The sequence below is a fragment of the Lepisosteus platostomus genome, chromosome 13 (assembly GCF_059453375.1).
Source record: "Lepisosteus platostomus isolate fLepPlt1 chromosome 13, fLepPlt1.hap1, whole genome shotgun sequence".
Lineage (NCBI taxonomy): Eukaryota > Metazoa > Chordata > Actinopteri > Semionotiformes > Lepisosteidae > Lepisosteus > Lepisosteus platostomus.
The window spans coordinates 16647861-16663484 of record NC_142623.1 but is presented as its reverse complement, the minus strand read 5'-3'; the positions used below and the strand labels follow the sequence as shown (position 1 = coordinate 16663484).

Below are 15624 nucleotides of genomic sequence, written 5' to 3'. Positions count from 1 at the left end.
GATATAGCAATCTAAACGCGAAATTTAGAACGGATCGTTTTCCGTAGCGTGTTTTTGGCGATGTAGAACCCCCCCCCCAAATAGTACTATTTCTGTCATTAGGTGAAAGAATTCAAAGGGAATATCCGGAAATATATCTTGTAAGCAACATAATTGATTTGATCAATATGGAATTGAATTAGAATCTATCAGATCCTATTCAATATTAACAAGTAATACGAATTTTCTTGAATGATTTTGCATCTGTGCAGAATATTGCGCATATCTACCTGGCTGCTTGGCGAGCCGGTGGCACAGATGAGAGCAGCGCTGGGCCCCGTCATTTAAAAGGAAGCCGTATAGAGGTTACTCGCTGCTACCCAGTGCGGTTAAGGAGTACAGCTCGGTGGAGTCCGGGCTCTAGGGGGTTAAAATATTATTGCCATTGTCTTGCCTGGGAGGAAGGGGGAGGAAAGGGGATAGGAACGGCAGAAAGACGAGGGGAGGGGGCGATCATCCGCTGAGGAAAAGGATAGTGAGGACGTGAGCCGTGTGAGCTCCAGTGCCTTACAGCTTTCTAGCGGGCAGGATGGACCGACGCGGGCGCGCTGTCGCTCTGGGATACCCGTAGGGCAGACCCACCAATAACACCTCCATATTGCAGATGCAGTTCGTGTCTAAGAAGAGGACAGAAACCATGCACGTGTTTCCAGTTTCACAGAGACGGTTCAGTTTGCCGGCGTCCGGGCCAGCTGTGTGACGGGCACGATGCATATGCTGAAGCAGGCGTTCATTTAACAATACGCGTCTACTGATGTCACCACACTTTCTCCTACGGCTTTCTGTTACTCCATGTGCTAGTATTACTGCGATCACGGTGCGTGGCAGGCGTGCATCTAGCTGCAGAGTGCCTCACTAGCGCGAGCGCACTCCCCGGGATGGTGGAGGACGGCGCGGGACCCAGTGGGTCGAGCTCTGTGGGTTAGAGCGCGCGAGATCTCGGCCGGTCGACGGAACGTCGCCGCTCGCTCGGCCCGGGAGCATTCAGCGCGTCAGAGCATGAGGCGTCGGGGCAGGCCGGGAGCGGAGAGATAGCCCAGTCTTGTCTTGACGTTTCAGTTCTTCCTTTCGGTATTCGTCTTTTATCCGCCGCCGGAGAGAGGCGACGGCATAGCCTCAACCCGGTCAAAAGGTAAAAGCGATCCGAGGGCACGTACAAGGGAGAGTTCATTGGAGTTTAAAAGCAGACGACAAGCAGCAAATGAACAAAAATCGTCATCTGTCACTTTTACTTTTTCGCGGGGCATCGAACTCAAAAATCTTTGATTTAAAAAAAAAATATTTAAGCTCTCGTAAGAATGAGCCGAACTGAGAGACTTTAAGAAAACCAGGAAGTGTCTTTTTTCAGCCCCAGTAGATTTTTGTTTTCCAGACCCCTTTTTGGTCTTTATCCCTTTCCTGTTGTTGTGTATGAGGTCACATATACCGAGATCCCGATTTATTTCCAGTCCCCTGCGACCGATTGGGAGCTGCTTGACAGCCTTGCTTCCTCAGCAGTAATGCCCGTTCACGGTGCGGCGTGGTTTTTGGCCGTGAAGTGAAAGCCGGGGGCGGCCGGCGAGAGCCTGGGGGGTGTCGGACAGGAGCCAGGCCGGAGGAGGGGGAGAGGGGCGCGCGAGCGGCGGAGGACCCGGCGGCTCGCGCCATGGATGACTCGGGGATCATACGGCGCCGCAGACTGCAGGTGAGACGCGGCGCTCGCGCACTGCCAGCTCAGCACGCGAGAGCGCTTAGCGCTGTTTCCCGACCGCTAGAGAGGAGAGCGTCGCCACTTTAGTCGAAGGTGATGTGTATTATGTTCACAAATATTATTTTGTTGTCCATGCAGGACTTTGTACGATGCGTGGAACATGTAATGAATACGAGGTATTAGAAAATAGTTTTCGGTCAAAGGATGGCAATAGTCTACGTAGTTTTCTGGAAGAGGTCTTTATCGTTTAAAAACGATGCACTACAAAGCAAGAAATATTAAACCTATTAATATTCGGTTGATACGAAAGAAATATATTTCGACTTTTCAAGGTACAGTAAACCTATCTGCTTAAAAGGCATGCAGTCAATAGCATGATCTATGTGATTGTTATTCTGTGAAGCGTAAATGTGAAACTGTATTCACTTGATAGTGTTAGTAAGCTTGCTCAATATTCATTAACTTAACGAAAAATGAATTTACGAGAATGAGAACTGCCGTTTCTGCTTGCGCCTATGGGATTTGAAACACGTTCTTTTGAAGTCAGAGTTGCAGCAGCTCGCGAAACGCACATTCTTGGTGATTGCTCAGTGCTGAGTGGCGTGGATTCCGATTTCGGAAAGTTGTTAGTCATCCTTTCTCTTTTTCATTTGGCTGCAATACGAGCTGTGCTTCGCGCTGTTCCCGAAATTCACTCGGTGGTTGGGCTGCGAGGAGAGGGGAGGATTGTGTTCGTGGCCGTTCGAGTTGGCCTTTGTATCGTTATCCGAGGTGAAAACTCTTTTTTTTTGCTCCAGAAGATCCTTCTTTTTAAACTGGGCGGGGGGAGGTGGCCCCACTCCTGCACAAACGCCCAAAGCCGAACTAAGCTGGTAGATGAGTAGCTCGGGTATTGAGCACACTTGCTTGTTTAGGCCTGTGGGAACGCGGACTGCAGCTGAGCTGGCCAGACAGCGGCGCGGAGCTCTGACTCAGAGGCGCCAGGGAAGGGGCAGAGTTCGGCTGACCTGTCCATATCCCCAGGGCGCACTGGAGGAGTGCGCCCTGTCCTCCTTTCTGTGCCCACCCTGCTGCGGGCACTGCTGGGCTCCCAGCACAGCAAGAGGCAGGCGGCCGGACTTTGCCCACTGTGGAGAACACTGGAAAATGACAAGGGTCATTCGGTCCATCTTTGACATGTGGTGGCCTGGGCGTTCTCATCCGGGCCTGTCCGGAGTTTCCCCCAGGGAAGCCCGCTTTGAGAGCTCGGGCAGGCGATGTGTTAAAGACACCCCCGGCCCTTCGGGTAAACTCGCGGTCCACCTGACCGTGCGTTTCGTCTCGGTGATCAGCCCTGGCCTGAGGTCCATACTGGTCAGAGTCTCACTGGGGGCAGTGCTGGATTTCCCATTAGGCACTGGAGGCACGGTGCCGAGGGCCTACGGAGGAGGGAAACACGAGCGACTAACGAAAAACGAGCTGAAACAACATGCTTGCGATCGACTCTAGGTGCTCCAAATCAATAATCACACGCTATCAAGCGGCTGTTCTAGAAACTAGAAGTATCGAAGTGATGGTCGCTCGACTCGCTCCATCAGTCGTGCGGTTTAGCGTTGGAATAGTTTAAAGTGCATCGTGTCAATCGATGTGATGGGGTGGGACCAACGGCTGTTCTGCACGCGACTGGCAGGAATGGGGAACGAGCTGGCTGCTTCCCCAGTGCTGACGATCCACAAGCAGGACAGAGGTGACTGAGAGCTGGATGCAGACCGGGATGTCACGGAGCGTTCTTTCAGGACCCTATGCAGACAACACAATCCGGGGAACCGTGAGGAAGACACGGGGAAAAAGGCATGCAAGGGGCTGGAAGGAAAACAGGGGGCGTGTCCACGGAGCGCTGGTGTTCAGGGGAGGTGTGGCCAAGGCAGACAGTCCAAGGGAGTCCGAGGCAATAAATGAATGATGCTATGTCCAAAACCGGGAGATCCGTCCAGACGCAGACAAACAGAGTTAAAAGCCGGAGCAGGATCCGGCGGAGGGTCGGGGGAATAAAATTGGGGGTCATGGGACCAGACACTCCAGTCCCGGACCTAGAAGGTCAGGACGCCATTGAAGCCGATGTCGTCGAGTCGCTCCTGGACTCGCGGGTAGGTGGGCTTCCGGGCGTCCATCTTCCAAAGCTGAGGCCCGATAGGCAGGAACGCCTGGCCTTTACAGCACGGGGGGCTGGAACCGGAGGCAGGTGTGGGAGATGAGTGTAAAACAAGGAAGGGCTGGAGCGTCCTTAAGAGGAGGGGTTTACGAGCGTAACATGGGAGAGAGCGCGGGGCGCCGCTCTGGGTGGGCTCTGGTGTCAATGTGATAGAGGAGGGGAGGAGCCAGTGGTGCACGTCCCACCTTCACTCAAAGCCCCTGATGCCTGGACCCTTGTCTCTTCTTCCCGAACGTGTCTAAAAACGGGAAGGGAGGCAGTCAACTGGAGAGTCGCCCAAATCCCCACACAGCCTCTCACTTGTCCCAGGCGCTAGAAGGGTTAATCGACCGCAAGAGTAACTAAAAGGAGCTCATATCCGGGGCTGAAGGAGAACAGGCTCTTTGGCTCATAGCTTGACTGAAAGAAGCCCTGATTCTGAATGCCCCAGAGAGCGCTGTCAGTCTGCAGACACCAGGACGTGTCCATTAAACCCACGCTGGCTTCCATTTCAGTGCCAGATGGCTAGACACGCTGCACCCTGGGAATACAGGTCAGGGGGCACTTTTGTGTAACTCTGAGCAGCATGAGCTCAGCCTTTAGTGTGGCGTTGATCTGTTCCAGGGGCACCGTGATGGCAGCTGACTGTGGTGTGTTTACATGGTGACTTTGCACATGCACTGCGGCTTTCCCTCACGTTTCACTGCTGTGATAGTGCCCTGATTGATTGTGGTAGGTAGGTGTTTGCAAAGCCTTTGCAGCTTCTCTGTAGAAGGTTGCTATGGTAAATTGTTGTTTTTGTTTCCTGACTGGTGCTCTGAAGCAGGGCTGGCCAGCCCTGGTCTTAAAGCAGCCCTATCCGGTTAGCTCTGTAGATCACCCCTTAAATCGGGGGGGACCCCAACTCAAGGGCTGCCACCCGGCGGGTTTTGTAGGATCTCGGAAATATCCTGCTTCTCAGCAACAAGGAGAGGCTCCCACTTGTCCTGCTACGCAAATAAGGAGTTTAATTAGTTCATTAGGAGCTCGGGTGGAAAGAAGCCTTGCACCCCAGAAGACGTGTCCTGGCACCCCAGGACTGGAGTTGTGCTCCCTTGAGCTGAATCATCAGTTTCTGCAACAGCTGTGTTCTGAGCACTGAAGCAGGTTTTTATGGACGCAATGAAATGAAAACACTAACACCCTGTTGCCCCGAAAACCATGGATGATCATGCCTGAATGAATCGAGCCTTTTCACTGGCTGAATTGATCAAAACTCACATGCTCCAGGTCCTCTGGAAGCGTGAGCTGTAAGGCTTGCTGGATTCTGAGTTTCCCGGAGCCGGGATGTGCGCGTGCTCTGTGTTTGACCTGGCCCGTGTTTCGCTCTTCATTCGGAAGGAGTCCTCTACTTAAATGAAGAATCCAGCGGAGGACATCTTTAAAATGCGTCCGAGATCTGTTAAGCAGGCAGAGCGAGGCAGAGTGTAGCAGGGGCAGAGGATTGGCGAAGCCCAGCAAGTGTCTCCTTAGATCATCAAAGAAGAGTTTCAGCCGTTCTGACCTCTAAATAAATTGTGTGGGGGTGCAGGTGCAGTGGTGTGTAGGTGAGTTGTACAGCCTGCAGGCTTAAACAAAGCAGGAGAAGAACATGAGTAAATCTTCTGCCCAGGGAGCTAGGATCGTACAGGACATTGATCGCGCTTCCCTGTAGCTCATTGACATTGAAGTCTTAAGAACATCAGAAAGGTCTATTTTGGGGATCTTTAAATTGTCTTCTAACAATTATTTTAACGAAAATCTTTGGATGACTGAACTGCACTGGTGGCAAATTCATGCTGTTAACTGAGGGGGCTGAGAGTGCAGGTGTCGAGATTTGTCTTCTGCTCAGCTAAAGACTTTTTCACATGATGTGGAAAAAAATGATTCCAAGTGACCCATCTGGAAAGAGCTGGAGGAAATGCAGGAGGAAGCCAGGAAGTATCAGATTCAACAACATGGCTGGGTAGCTTGCTCCACACCCCCACCACTCTTTGGGTAAAGAAGTGTCTCCCGTTCTTGGTTTTAAATGCATGTCTCTCTTGTTTCCACATGCATCCTTGGGTCCATGTTTCACTGGTCCGTGAGAATGTTGAATAGATGGATCAGCTCCCCTGCTTGAGATGAACAAATGTCAGTTCCTTCAGCCTGTCAGTGTAGGACAGTCCTTTAATCCCTGGAATCTATCTTGGCTGCTCTTCTCAGTACTGATTCTAGAACAGCTATATCTTTGTTAATGTGGAGACTACAATTGTACTCAATATGCTAAATAAGGCCCTGCTAGTGCATTATTTAAATTGATTTAATTATATAATAATAATATAATAATAAACTTTATTTTATATAGCGCTTTTAAAGATGGCTTCTCAAAGCGCTTTACAGGATGACAACAACAATAAATAAGAAGAATACACAAGATATAACACATTTACAATATATAGAGGAGACCGTGGATGGTGGTACTAAGAAAAGCAGAGGGGTGAAGAATGGAACCAGTTAAGTAAAGGCTTTTCTGAAGAAGAGGGTTTTGAGTCTGGATTTGAAGGAGTTTAGAGAAGGTGACTCTCTGATATCCTTGGGGAGAGAGTTCCAGAGCTTGGGGGCATAACAGAAGAAGGCCCTGTCACCCATACAATGTAGATGGGCTTGGGGGACAGTAAGGAGAGCAGAATTAGAATAGCGAAGGTTGCGAGGTGGGGAGTAGGGCCATAATAGTTCAGACAGGTACTGAGGTGCCAAGCCATGCAGAGCCTTATAGGTGAGCATGACAATTTTAAAGTCTACACGGAATTTGAACGGAAGCCTGTGCAAGGACTCCAGGATAGGAGTAATGTGAACACTTGCACTAGACCTGGTCAGGATTCTGGCTGCTGAATTTTGGACATACTGCAGTTTGTTCAGAGTAGATTTAGATACCCCAGCGAGTAGAGCATTACAGTAGTCAATTCGAGAGAACACAAATGTGTTGATCAGCTTTTCAGCCGCAGTTAATGATAGCACAGGGCATAGTCTAGCGATATTTCCAAGGTGAAAAAAAGATGTTTTGACAGTATGCTGCACATGTTGGTCGAATGTTAAGCCAGAATCAAATATAAGCCCACGGTTTTTCAATTTTGATTGAAGCTCAAGTACAGAACCATCTACAGATAGGGTTACAGGACTGGCTTTACGAAGTTGATGGGGGGTGCCAATAAGCATGACTTCAGTCTTGTCGCAGTTAAGATGAAGGAAGTTTTGAGACATCCAAATTTTTGTCAGAGATGCAATTAGATAGAATAGAGACAGCCACATCAGTGTCAGGTTTGGTATGGATGTATATTTGAGAATCATCAGCGTAAAAATGAAAGCTGAGGCCATGTGATCTTAAAAGCTGACCAAGTGGGAACATGTAAATGCTGAAGAGCAAGGGGCCCAGTATTGAGCCCTGAGGGACACCAGACTTAACAAGACCAATTTCAGTCCTATACCCATTAAGAGAGACAAAGTGACAGCGATCAGTGAGGTAAGATTTGAAACATTTGAGGGCAGTGTCAGAAGCTCCAAACAGTCTCAAGACGAGAAAGTAAGATGTTATGGTCAACAGTGTCAAAAGCAGCACTGAGATCAAGAAGGACGAGTATAGAAAGAGAACCAGAATCAGAAGCTATTAGAAGATCGTTGGTGACTTTGACCAGGGCCGTTTCTGTGCTGTGAAGTTGACGGAAGCCAGATTGGAGGGGTTCGAAAAGGTTGTTTGTCATGAGGTGGTTATGTAACTGAAGTGTGACAGCACGTTCTAGAATTTTAGCAAGAAAGGGTAAGTTGGAGATGGGGCGAAAATTGTTAAGATTGTCGAGAGCCATGTTAGGCTTTTTTGGCACGGGGGTAATGGCAGCAGTTTTGAGGACCATTGGTACAACGCCAGTGCTCATGGATTCATGTATAATATTGAGGACAATGGGACAGAGAGAAGAGAAACAGGACTGAAATAAAGTGGTGGGAATGGGATCTAAAATAGATGTGGTGGGTTTCAAGCGTGTAACTAGTTCATTGAGGGATGCTGAGTCAAGAAGAGAGAAGCTGGAGAGAAGGGAACCAGAGAAGCTGGATGAGGAGGGAGGAGGTATGGAAATGATATGTGTAGTGGAAAGAATGTGATGCCGGATGTTGTCAGTCTTAGAACTAAAGAAATCTAAGAATGTGTTGCAAAGTTGCGATGAGGCAGGTAATTTGGTGGGGCAGTTTGGCTTGAACAGTCTGTTGATGGTGGAGAAAAGATGTCTGGGGCTGTTTTGGTGATTTTCAATGATGTGAGAGAAGTAGATGGATCTAGCAGACTCTATAGTAACCTTATATTCAGATAAGTAATCTCTCCAGGCCTGATAATGAACATTTAGGCCAGAAAGACACCACCTACGCTCAAGTTTGCGAGAGGCTGCCTTCATGGATCACAGATGGTCATTGTACCAGGGGGCAGGGCGAGAGAAGGAGATGGTTCGAGTTTTTAAAGGAGCAAAGGTGTCGATAAAAGGTAGATAAAAGAGCACTGTCAAGTAACTGTATTTTGTCCTCTAGGGTCAGAGGAAGAGAAACAAGATAAGGAGGACAGAGCAGAATTTGCAAACCTTGGGTGATCAATTGATCACCAGTTGCAGAAATTTACAGAGTGTGGGGGGGAGGTGTTAGAAACAGGTAATTCCAGATTGAAGAGAATGGCTAAGTGGTCAGAGAGGCCTAGATCAAGGGGAGAGCAGTGGGAGACAAAAGAGTCATTTGCAATAATTAAATCTAAGGTGTGTCCTTTGTTGTGTGTAGGGATACAAACAAACTGAGTAAGATCAAAGCATCCCAATAGAGAAAGGAAGTCTTTAGCCAGACTGGAAGACTGTTAGGGCAGGGGTTTCCAGTCCTGGTCCTGCAGGATCAGTGTGTCTGCAGCTGGGGTCCCCAGTGCCAGTCCTGGAGGGTCAGTGTGTCTGCAGCAGGGCTGTCCAGTACCAGTCCTGGAGGGTCAATGTATCTGCAGCAGGGCTGTTCGGTGACAGTCCTGGAAGGTCAGTCAGTGTCTCTGCAGCAGGACGGTCCAGTCCTGGTCCTGGAGGGTCAGGCAGTGTGTCTGCAGGAAGGCTGTCCAGTGCCAGTCCTGGAGGGTCAATGTATCTGCAGCAGGGCTGTTCGGTGACAGTCCTGGAGGGTCAGTGTGTCTGCAGCTGGGGTCCCCAGTCCTGGTCCTGGAAGGTCAGTCAGTGTGTCTGCAGCAGGGCTGTTCGGTGACAGTCCTGGAGGGTCAGTGTGTCTGCAGCTGGAGTCCCCAGTCCTGGACTGTAGGTCCAGATTGTCCGCAGGTTTCTGAGTCTCTTTAAATCAGCAGCACCAGGAGAGCTGGGGGGAGCTGTCTGATTAGTTCATTTACGCCAGTAGTGAGTTGATTGAGGTCCCTACAAATCCAGATGGACTGAAAAATCCTGTGCAGAACGAGGTTTGGGGGTCCTGTCTGTGGACATGCTGGCCCTGCAGAGCCAGGACTGGGGGATCCTTGTGTTAGAGCCTTAAAGCTCTTGTGGTATCGAAATCGAACCCGACATCTCTGCAGCTGGCAATGACAGGGCTTGTGCGTCTCTCTGAAGAAACCCTGGGCTCCACCTGCCGTTCACCTCCCAGCAGATGAAGACAGAAGCTGAGATGCGTGCACTCTCTCTGAGACCAGCATTAGGAGAAGTGGCAGTCTGGCTGCTGCAGTGTTCTGGGGGGGAGACCAGCTCACTGTGGGAGGCCGCAGGGGATACAAATATTGGTCTGTCTCCTGGAGAGGCGGCCTGGTGGCACCCGTTCCACAAGGGCGATGCAGGGACTGGCCCTACTGGTGCCCCATCCAGAGTGTACCCCACCTTGCCCCCATTGCTTGCTGGGATAGGCTCCAGATCCCCTGAACCATGAACTGAAGAAGAAGTTAACCCCTTAGACTTTTGGTTGTTTCACAAAACCTCAAAAACTTTAATAGAGGCTTTTGGTGGTAGCTTGGATAACCACTAGGTTTTAAAGGAAACTGGACACAGAAGCTGAACACCCAATACTGTCATGTGAGAAGTCACAGAATTGTCCGATAATCTAAGGCAAAAGATGATCAACTTCACTTATTCTAGTGGCAGTTTTAAAAACATCCTAAAGGCATCCCAGTGTTGACTATGGTGTCCATTATCTAGACTTTAAAGGTTAAAGGGATGGTTCTCGTCTCACAAAGAAGAACACATAAAAACATTTAATGCAAATGTTCTCTCAGGAAAGCGGTTTGGGAAACTAACTCACACTTAAGGACATTGACTGGGAGCCTTCAAATAGTAACCAGGATACAATTCTCTAAGGCTCCTATTTCAGGCTGACGCCATCAATCTGCTGTCTGCTGCAGAGTTCCTTTGCAACATACATAGAACACCGCGAATTTGCCAAACAGCAACTAGTTTACTCCACCAGCAATGTGGTGTGATCGAGTGAAACACAAATCGGAGGTATACAGTGTGTGATTAACCCAGAAAGAGGAAGCTCGTGTTGAAAAGCAATGTACTGGATCAACAAAATGGATGTGTTCTGCTTTCTGGACGGTTTGTATCCTCTGAGTCTGGTGTCCTAGTTTGAATTCAAGGAGCAAATACATTACAATTTTTACCAGGATATTTTATCCAAAAACCTGTGCCTTTTGTCAAGAATACAGTGACCACATAGGATAAGTGATCATTAATGTACACATTTGTCACTAGTCATTTTGGGCTCTAGTAAAGCACTTATGGTACAGGAAGTGTCTCGAGGTTATAAAATGCAACAATCATGAAATAACGATTGCAAAGGTATATATCAATTTTGAAGATCATGCATTCAATTTGCAAAACATTTTGTTTTCAGCACATTTACACCGTAGAAATAAATGTGACTATTGTGTATTTCTAAATATAATGTAATAGAATAGGTGCCACAGTGGCACAGTGGCTAGCATTGCTGCCTCACAGTGCTGGGGCCCTGGGTTCAATTGTAGACCCAGATCGCTCTCTGTGTGGAGTTTGTATGTTCTCCCAGTGATTGTGGGGGTTTTCTCTGGGTCCTCCAGTTCCCTCCCACAGTTCACAAGACATGCTGGTGGATCAGCTGGTATCTGGGAAGCCAGGCTCTGGTGTGTGTCTGTGTGTGAAAGGGATGGAATGGCATCCCCTACAGGGTGTACCCTGCCTTGTGCCTGTTGCTGGGATAGGCTCTGGCTCCCCTGTGACCCTAAATTGGATGAGGCAATTAGAAAATGGATGTAATCAAATATAAATATTTTTTAGAGTCTTGCTATTGATGTATATTGTTACAGCTTTAGGTGACTGAGAAGTGTCTCTTAGATATTCGATAAAGTTTTTGAGACCTGGAAGACTTAACGCTTCTAACCTCAAAGCAGAGAGGATATTTGCTGGGGTCTGAGGGGACCCTTGAGCAGAAACAATTGTAAGGTTTATCTTAGTATACCTAGGTAAGTTGTGGGTTGGTGATTGCAAAGGAGCAGGACAGAAACAGAGAATATAAGATCCCATTAAGAAATGTTTTGTGGCATCCCATGTGCAGAGAGAGAGATTTAACTGCAGGTTGTATTGTCTTTAGTTAGAAGGCAGCTCATCTCTTGTGTGACCGCTGTAGGCATATTAAGAGTTTAATAGCAGTTTGGGGTTTTTGGGTGACCAGAATGTCAGGTCTCTGAAACATCTGGTTTGTAAATACTGTACATAGAGTAACTTGTGTGTTGTACAGTATGTTTTGTGGTGTGAAGTGTAGTTTGTGTCTTGTGTCACTAATAAATATTTGTTTATTCAAGTGTGCCTGGATTATTGCTCCTCTCAACAAAGCTGTACCAGAGAACAGAGAATTCACGTGCCTCTAATTATACCAGCTGCTGAGGTGTAGTGCTAGAAATCACTTACAAGTCAGGGGTTGTGAATAATTATTTTACTGATTGACTAAACTGCTCGGTCAAATCCTGATTTTCACCAGTTCCATAACCCCCCCATTTATATCTTTATCAAAATTTTAAATGCAAGATGAGCAAGCGAGTCTGCATTTACATGTAGTTCATCGAAGGAAGATCACATTTGCATTTGTATATTTAAAGAATGCTTCTGTCTCTTGCAGGAGGTCTAGCAGCACAGTGCTTACGTAGAAATTTCCTGAATTTGGAAGGCGTGGCGATCCCATTGGGAATATCTGTCAGGCTTAAGTGTTTTTGTAGATCAATTTAACTAAATGTTTAAAAAAATTCACAATGTTTAGCACCACCTTTTGGGAAAAGTTGTGCTTTCTGATTTTAAACAGAATAAAAACAGCCGAGTGATTCTGCATTCACTAATTTTCACGAGGAATGACGGCAGCCGAAAGCTTGGGAGAAATTAGAATAATTTATTGAGATGTGGAGATTTGGCGTAACCCGCTTGGCTGAGGGCCAACCTCCTGGCCGTTGGACGGGGAGGATAGGACCCCCATGCGACCAATGGGGTAGCTGCAAAGGTGGAGAGGGGGTGGAGGAGGGATGCAGAAAACGAACGAGGAAGAGGAGAGGGTGAAGTTTGATATATATGGAGACCGGTTGCTTACGTCAGGATTAGTGAGAACTGTGGCAGCTGTGTCGAATGAGCTCGGCTGCTTTCATTCCTCCCGAACTTTCATTAAAAAACTCCATTTAGCGATAAAAAGCTTTGTTTGGTAACACCAGTAAGGTGTGATGCAAAACAAAGCAAAAAAACACAAGAGGTCACGCTGGGATGTAAACAAGGGAGTGTCATGCTACAAGTGAATGTGCAAATCTGCATCACTTAGTTATTGTACTTTGCTAGAAAACAAATTGCTTTAAGTCATGAGAAGAGTTTTTCAGGAGCTGCCATTGCTCGTGAACTTAGGCAGCATGTCCAAAAGCCTACACCAAAACAGCATCAGTTCCACAATCATCTAAACTTAACAAAATCCATAGCAATTAACGAAGTCCACATGCCATGATATAACGCGGTGTTGTACTGGAGTTTCTGATCCCACTGTGGCTGGAGATACTATTCTCCGCGTTCGGCCGCGGACATGCTAAAACATAGGAACAAGGAAATAACAGCAAGAACGGTCATCCGCTGAAGGTTAATGTGATCATCCAGTTTTGTTCAGGATCCACAAGAATCAGTGGTAATCCGATATCCACTGGTGGAGAGGAACCGTGTCTGGCCTGCTCCGAGCATCAACAGAGAGCCCATCTCCCTCGGAGCGTAATCAGATTTATTCATACGGTACTTACCTTTACAGTGGCAGACGCCAGACCAAAAGACCCCTTTCAGCGTATTAGCCTGTATAGAGTGTCACTGATGGGGCAGCTGGCAGCACTTCTGTCTGATGCTGGGGGGCAGACACAGATGAGCACAGTTTCGTTGTGTTCGGGGGGGAGGGGGGAGGCTGGGTCGGTGTAGCCGCGGAGGAGAGCACCGCTCTGGGTGGGTGAGGAGAAGAAGAGGCTGCTGGGCCGCCAGGCCGGTCCGAACGGACAGGAGCTGGAGATCGGTCTGGACTGGCCGACCTGGCTGCCGATGGGCGATGGTTTATAAGTCTGGCATTTGAGAAAAGGGCACAACTGCGAACTGTGCGCTTGACCTCTGGTGAGACCTTTATCAGAACAAATTTGGACGGGATTTGGTTGCTTTTCCGCCAGAGATTTCCTGCTTGTGTCATGCATTGATTTATTTTTGCCGTTTCTTGCTCAGGCCTCCGTATGCAGTGCCTTCATCTGGATGAGCCATGATTTTACGGCACTGCACTCTAGTCCTTTGCTCTGAACATGGGATGGCACTGTGAGCTTTTAAACACCAGCCATTCGTTAAGGATCCTTAAGACAGGAGCTCCCCGGCGCAGCATCACAGCCTGCCTCAGCAGGGGAGGAGTGTTAATCTTCTGCTGCAGGACACTGGAGGACAGGAGGTGGTGTTTGTAGAGAAGCACCACCCTGTGGTGGGGTAGTTAAGGTCTTGTTTCTTTGGAATGATTTATCCACATTGTATATGTTGCCAAATTTCAGTCCCGTGTCTGGAGTTGCAGTGTGTGTGTGCACAGTCTGGGAGTGAAATTCATTATTTGTTTCTTTTTGTTTCTGTTTCAGAAGGATCTTCCTTTGCCCAGGAAGAGCAGTGGGTGAGTACTGCTTTAAGATCAGATGTTCAGATTCACATCCTGTGTGCAATGTTGCTGCTTTTTTAAAGCACTTTTTTCATCTTGTGGGGTGGGGGATGAAATTCTCTCCAAAGGTCTGCCTGTCTTTTGTGACATCTTGCTTTGGAACGTCCACCTGTGATAGTGCTGGTGTGCTGCAGGCTGGCTGCTGTCCTTGGTGCTGAAATGGTGTCCTTTCGCTTTAAGAGTTAGAAGTATAGAATATAGTGTAATACTGTATAGTGTGGTGTATGTAATAGTAGTTCAGGTGGATAGCTGCGTCAGCATGCGTAGTGTGCAAAGGAACAAGTAATAGGTTTATTCCATGCTGAAAAGAGAAGAGAGGAAACACAACGTTTCGGCTGTGAAGCCTTCTTCAGGTGTGAGAAAGACCGGGCTGACAGCAAAGATTAAATAGCACTGAAGAACATAGCTGAGAGAGGGGAGAGGGGAGGAGGCAGGAGGGGCAGAGAGGCCACTCAGGAAGTACAAGGAGAGGGGTGAAGAAAGGTGTGAAGTAAAAACCGGCTATAATAGAATAGAGAAGATTACACGAAAATAAGTCTGTCATTGAGAGAAGGGGGATGGTGTGAACCTAGTTTCAGGATGAGTTTAGTTTCTGTTGTCTTTCTGCTATGGGTGTTGAGAAACCCTTCTTTGAGAACAGAGAGATCAGTGTGATCATGGCCGTCTGAAGTGAAATGAGAAATATATAATAGTATACAGTTTAACATTCTGTATATACTGTATATATACAGTATAGTAAATTATATCTAGTAGAATACAGTATAGCATACTGCTGTATATATATACTGTATATACTGTGCAGTATGATATATATATAGTATTATACAGTATATTAAAGTATATATTGTAGCATACAATATACATCTTGCTTTGGAAACTTCCCCTTTGTGCTGGTGTGCTGCTGGATGGTTGCTGTTCTTGGTGCTGAAGTGGTGTCCTTTTGCTTTAAGAGTTAGTAGTGTAGAATATAGTGTAATATAATGTATACATACTGTATAGTATATAAAATAGTATACCGTGTAGCATTCTGTATATATGTACAGCAGAGTAAAATATATCTGGTAGTATATAGTATAGCATACAGCTGTATATGTACTGTATATAATGTAGTTCAGGTGGGTAGCTGCGTCAGCATGCGTAGTCTGCAAAGAAACAAGTAATAGGTTTATTCCATGCTGAAAAGAGAAGAGAGAAAACACAACGTTTTGGCTTGAAGCCTTCTTCGGGTGTGAGGGCTTCACAGCCAAAACATTGTGTTTCTCTCTTCTGTTTTCAGCATGGAATAAACCTTTTACTTTTTCCTTTGCTGTATATACTGTGCAGTATAATATATATATAGTATTAAACAGTATACTGAAGCATATATTGTAGTATACAATAAAGCATACTACATATAATGTGCAGTACAATAATGTATATACAGTAGCATATAGTATAGCTTATTGAATATATAGTGTGGTACATTGTATATAGTAGAGTACAGTATAGCATTCTGTATATACTG

At 47.1% G+C, this 15624-nt stretch overlaps 1 protein-coding gene across 1 annotated transcript in view; it reads left to right on the top strand.

The window, feature by feature from the left end:
- The first annotated feature begins 428 nt into the window (after positions 1-428).
- mast1a (microtubule associated serine/threonine kinase 1a) overlaps positions 429-15624 on the top strand; it is a 75347-nt gene continuing 60151 nt past the window's right edge. Inside the window, exons 1-2 of the mRNA XM_088603552.1 lie at positions 429-1723; positions 14044-14075. Of these exons, the coding sequence (XP_088459678.1) occupies positions 1685-1723; positions 14044-14075 (71 nt within the window). The 5' untranslated portion in view covers positions 429-1684. The remainder of the gene's footprint in view (positions 1724-14043; positions 14076-15624) is intronic.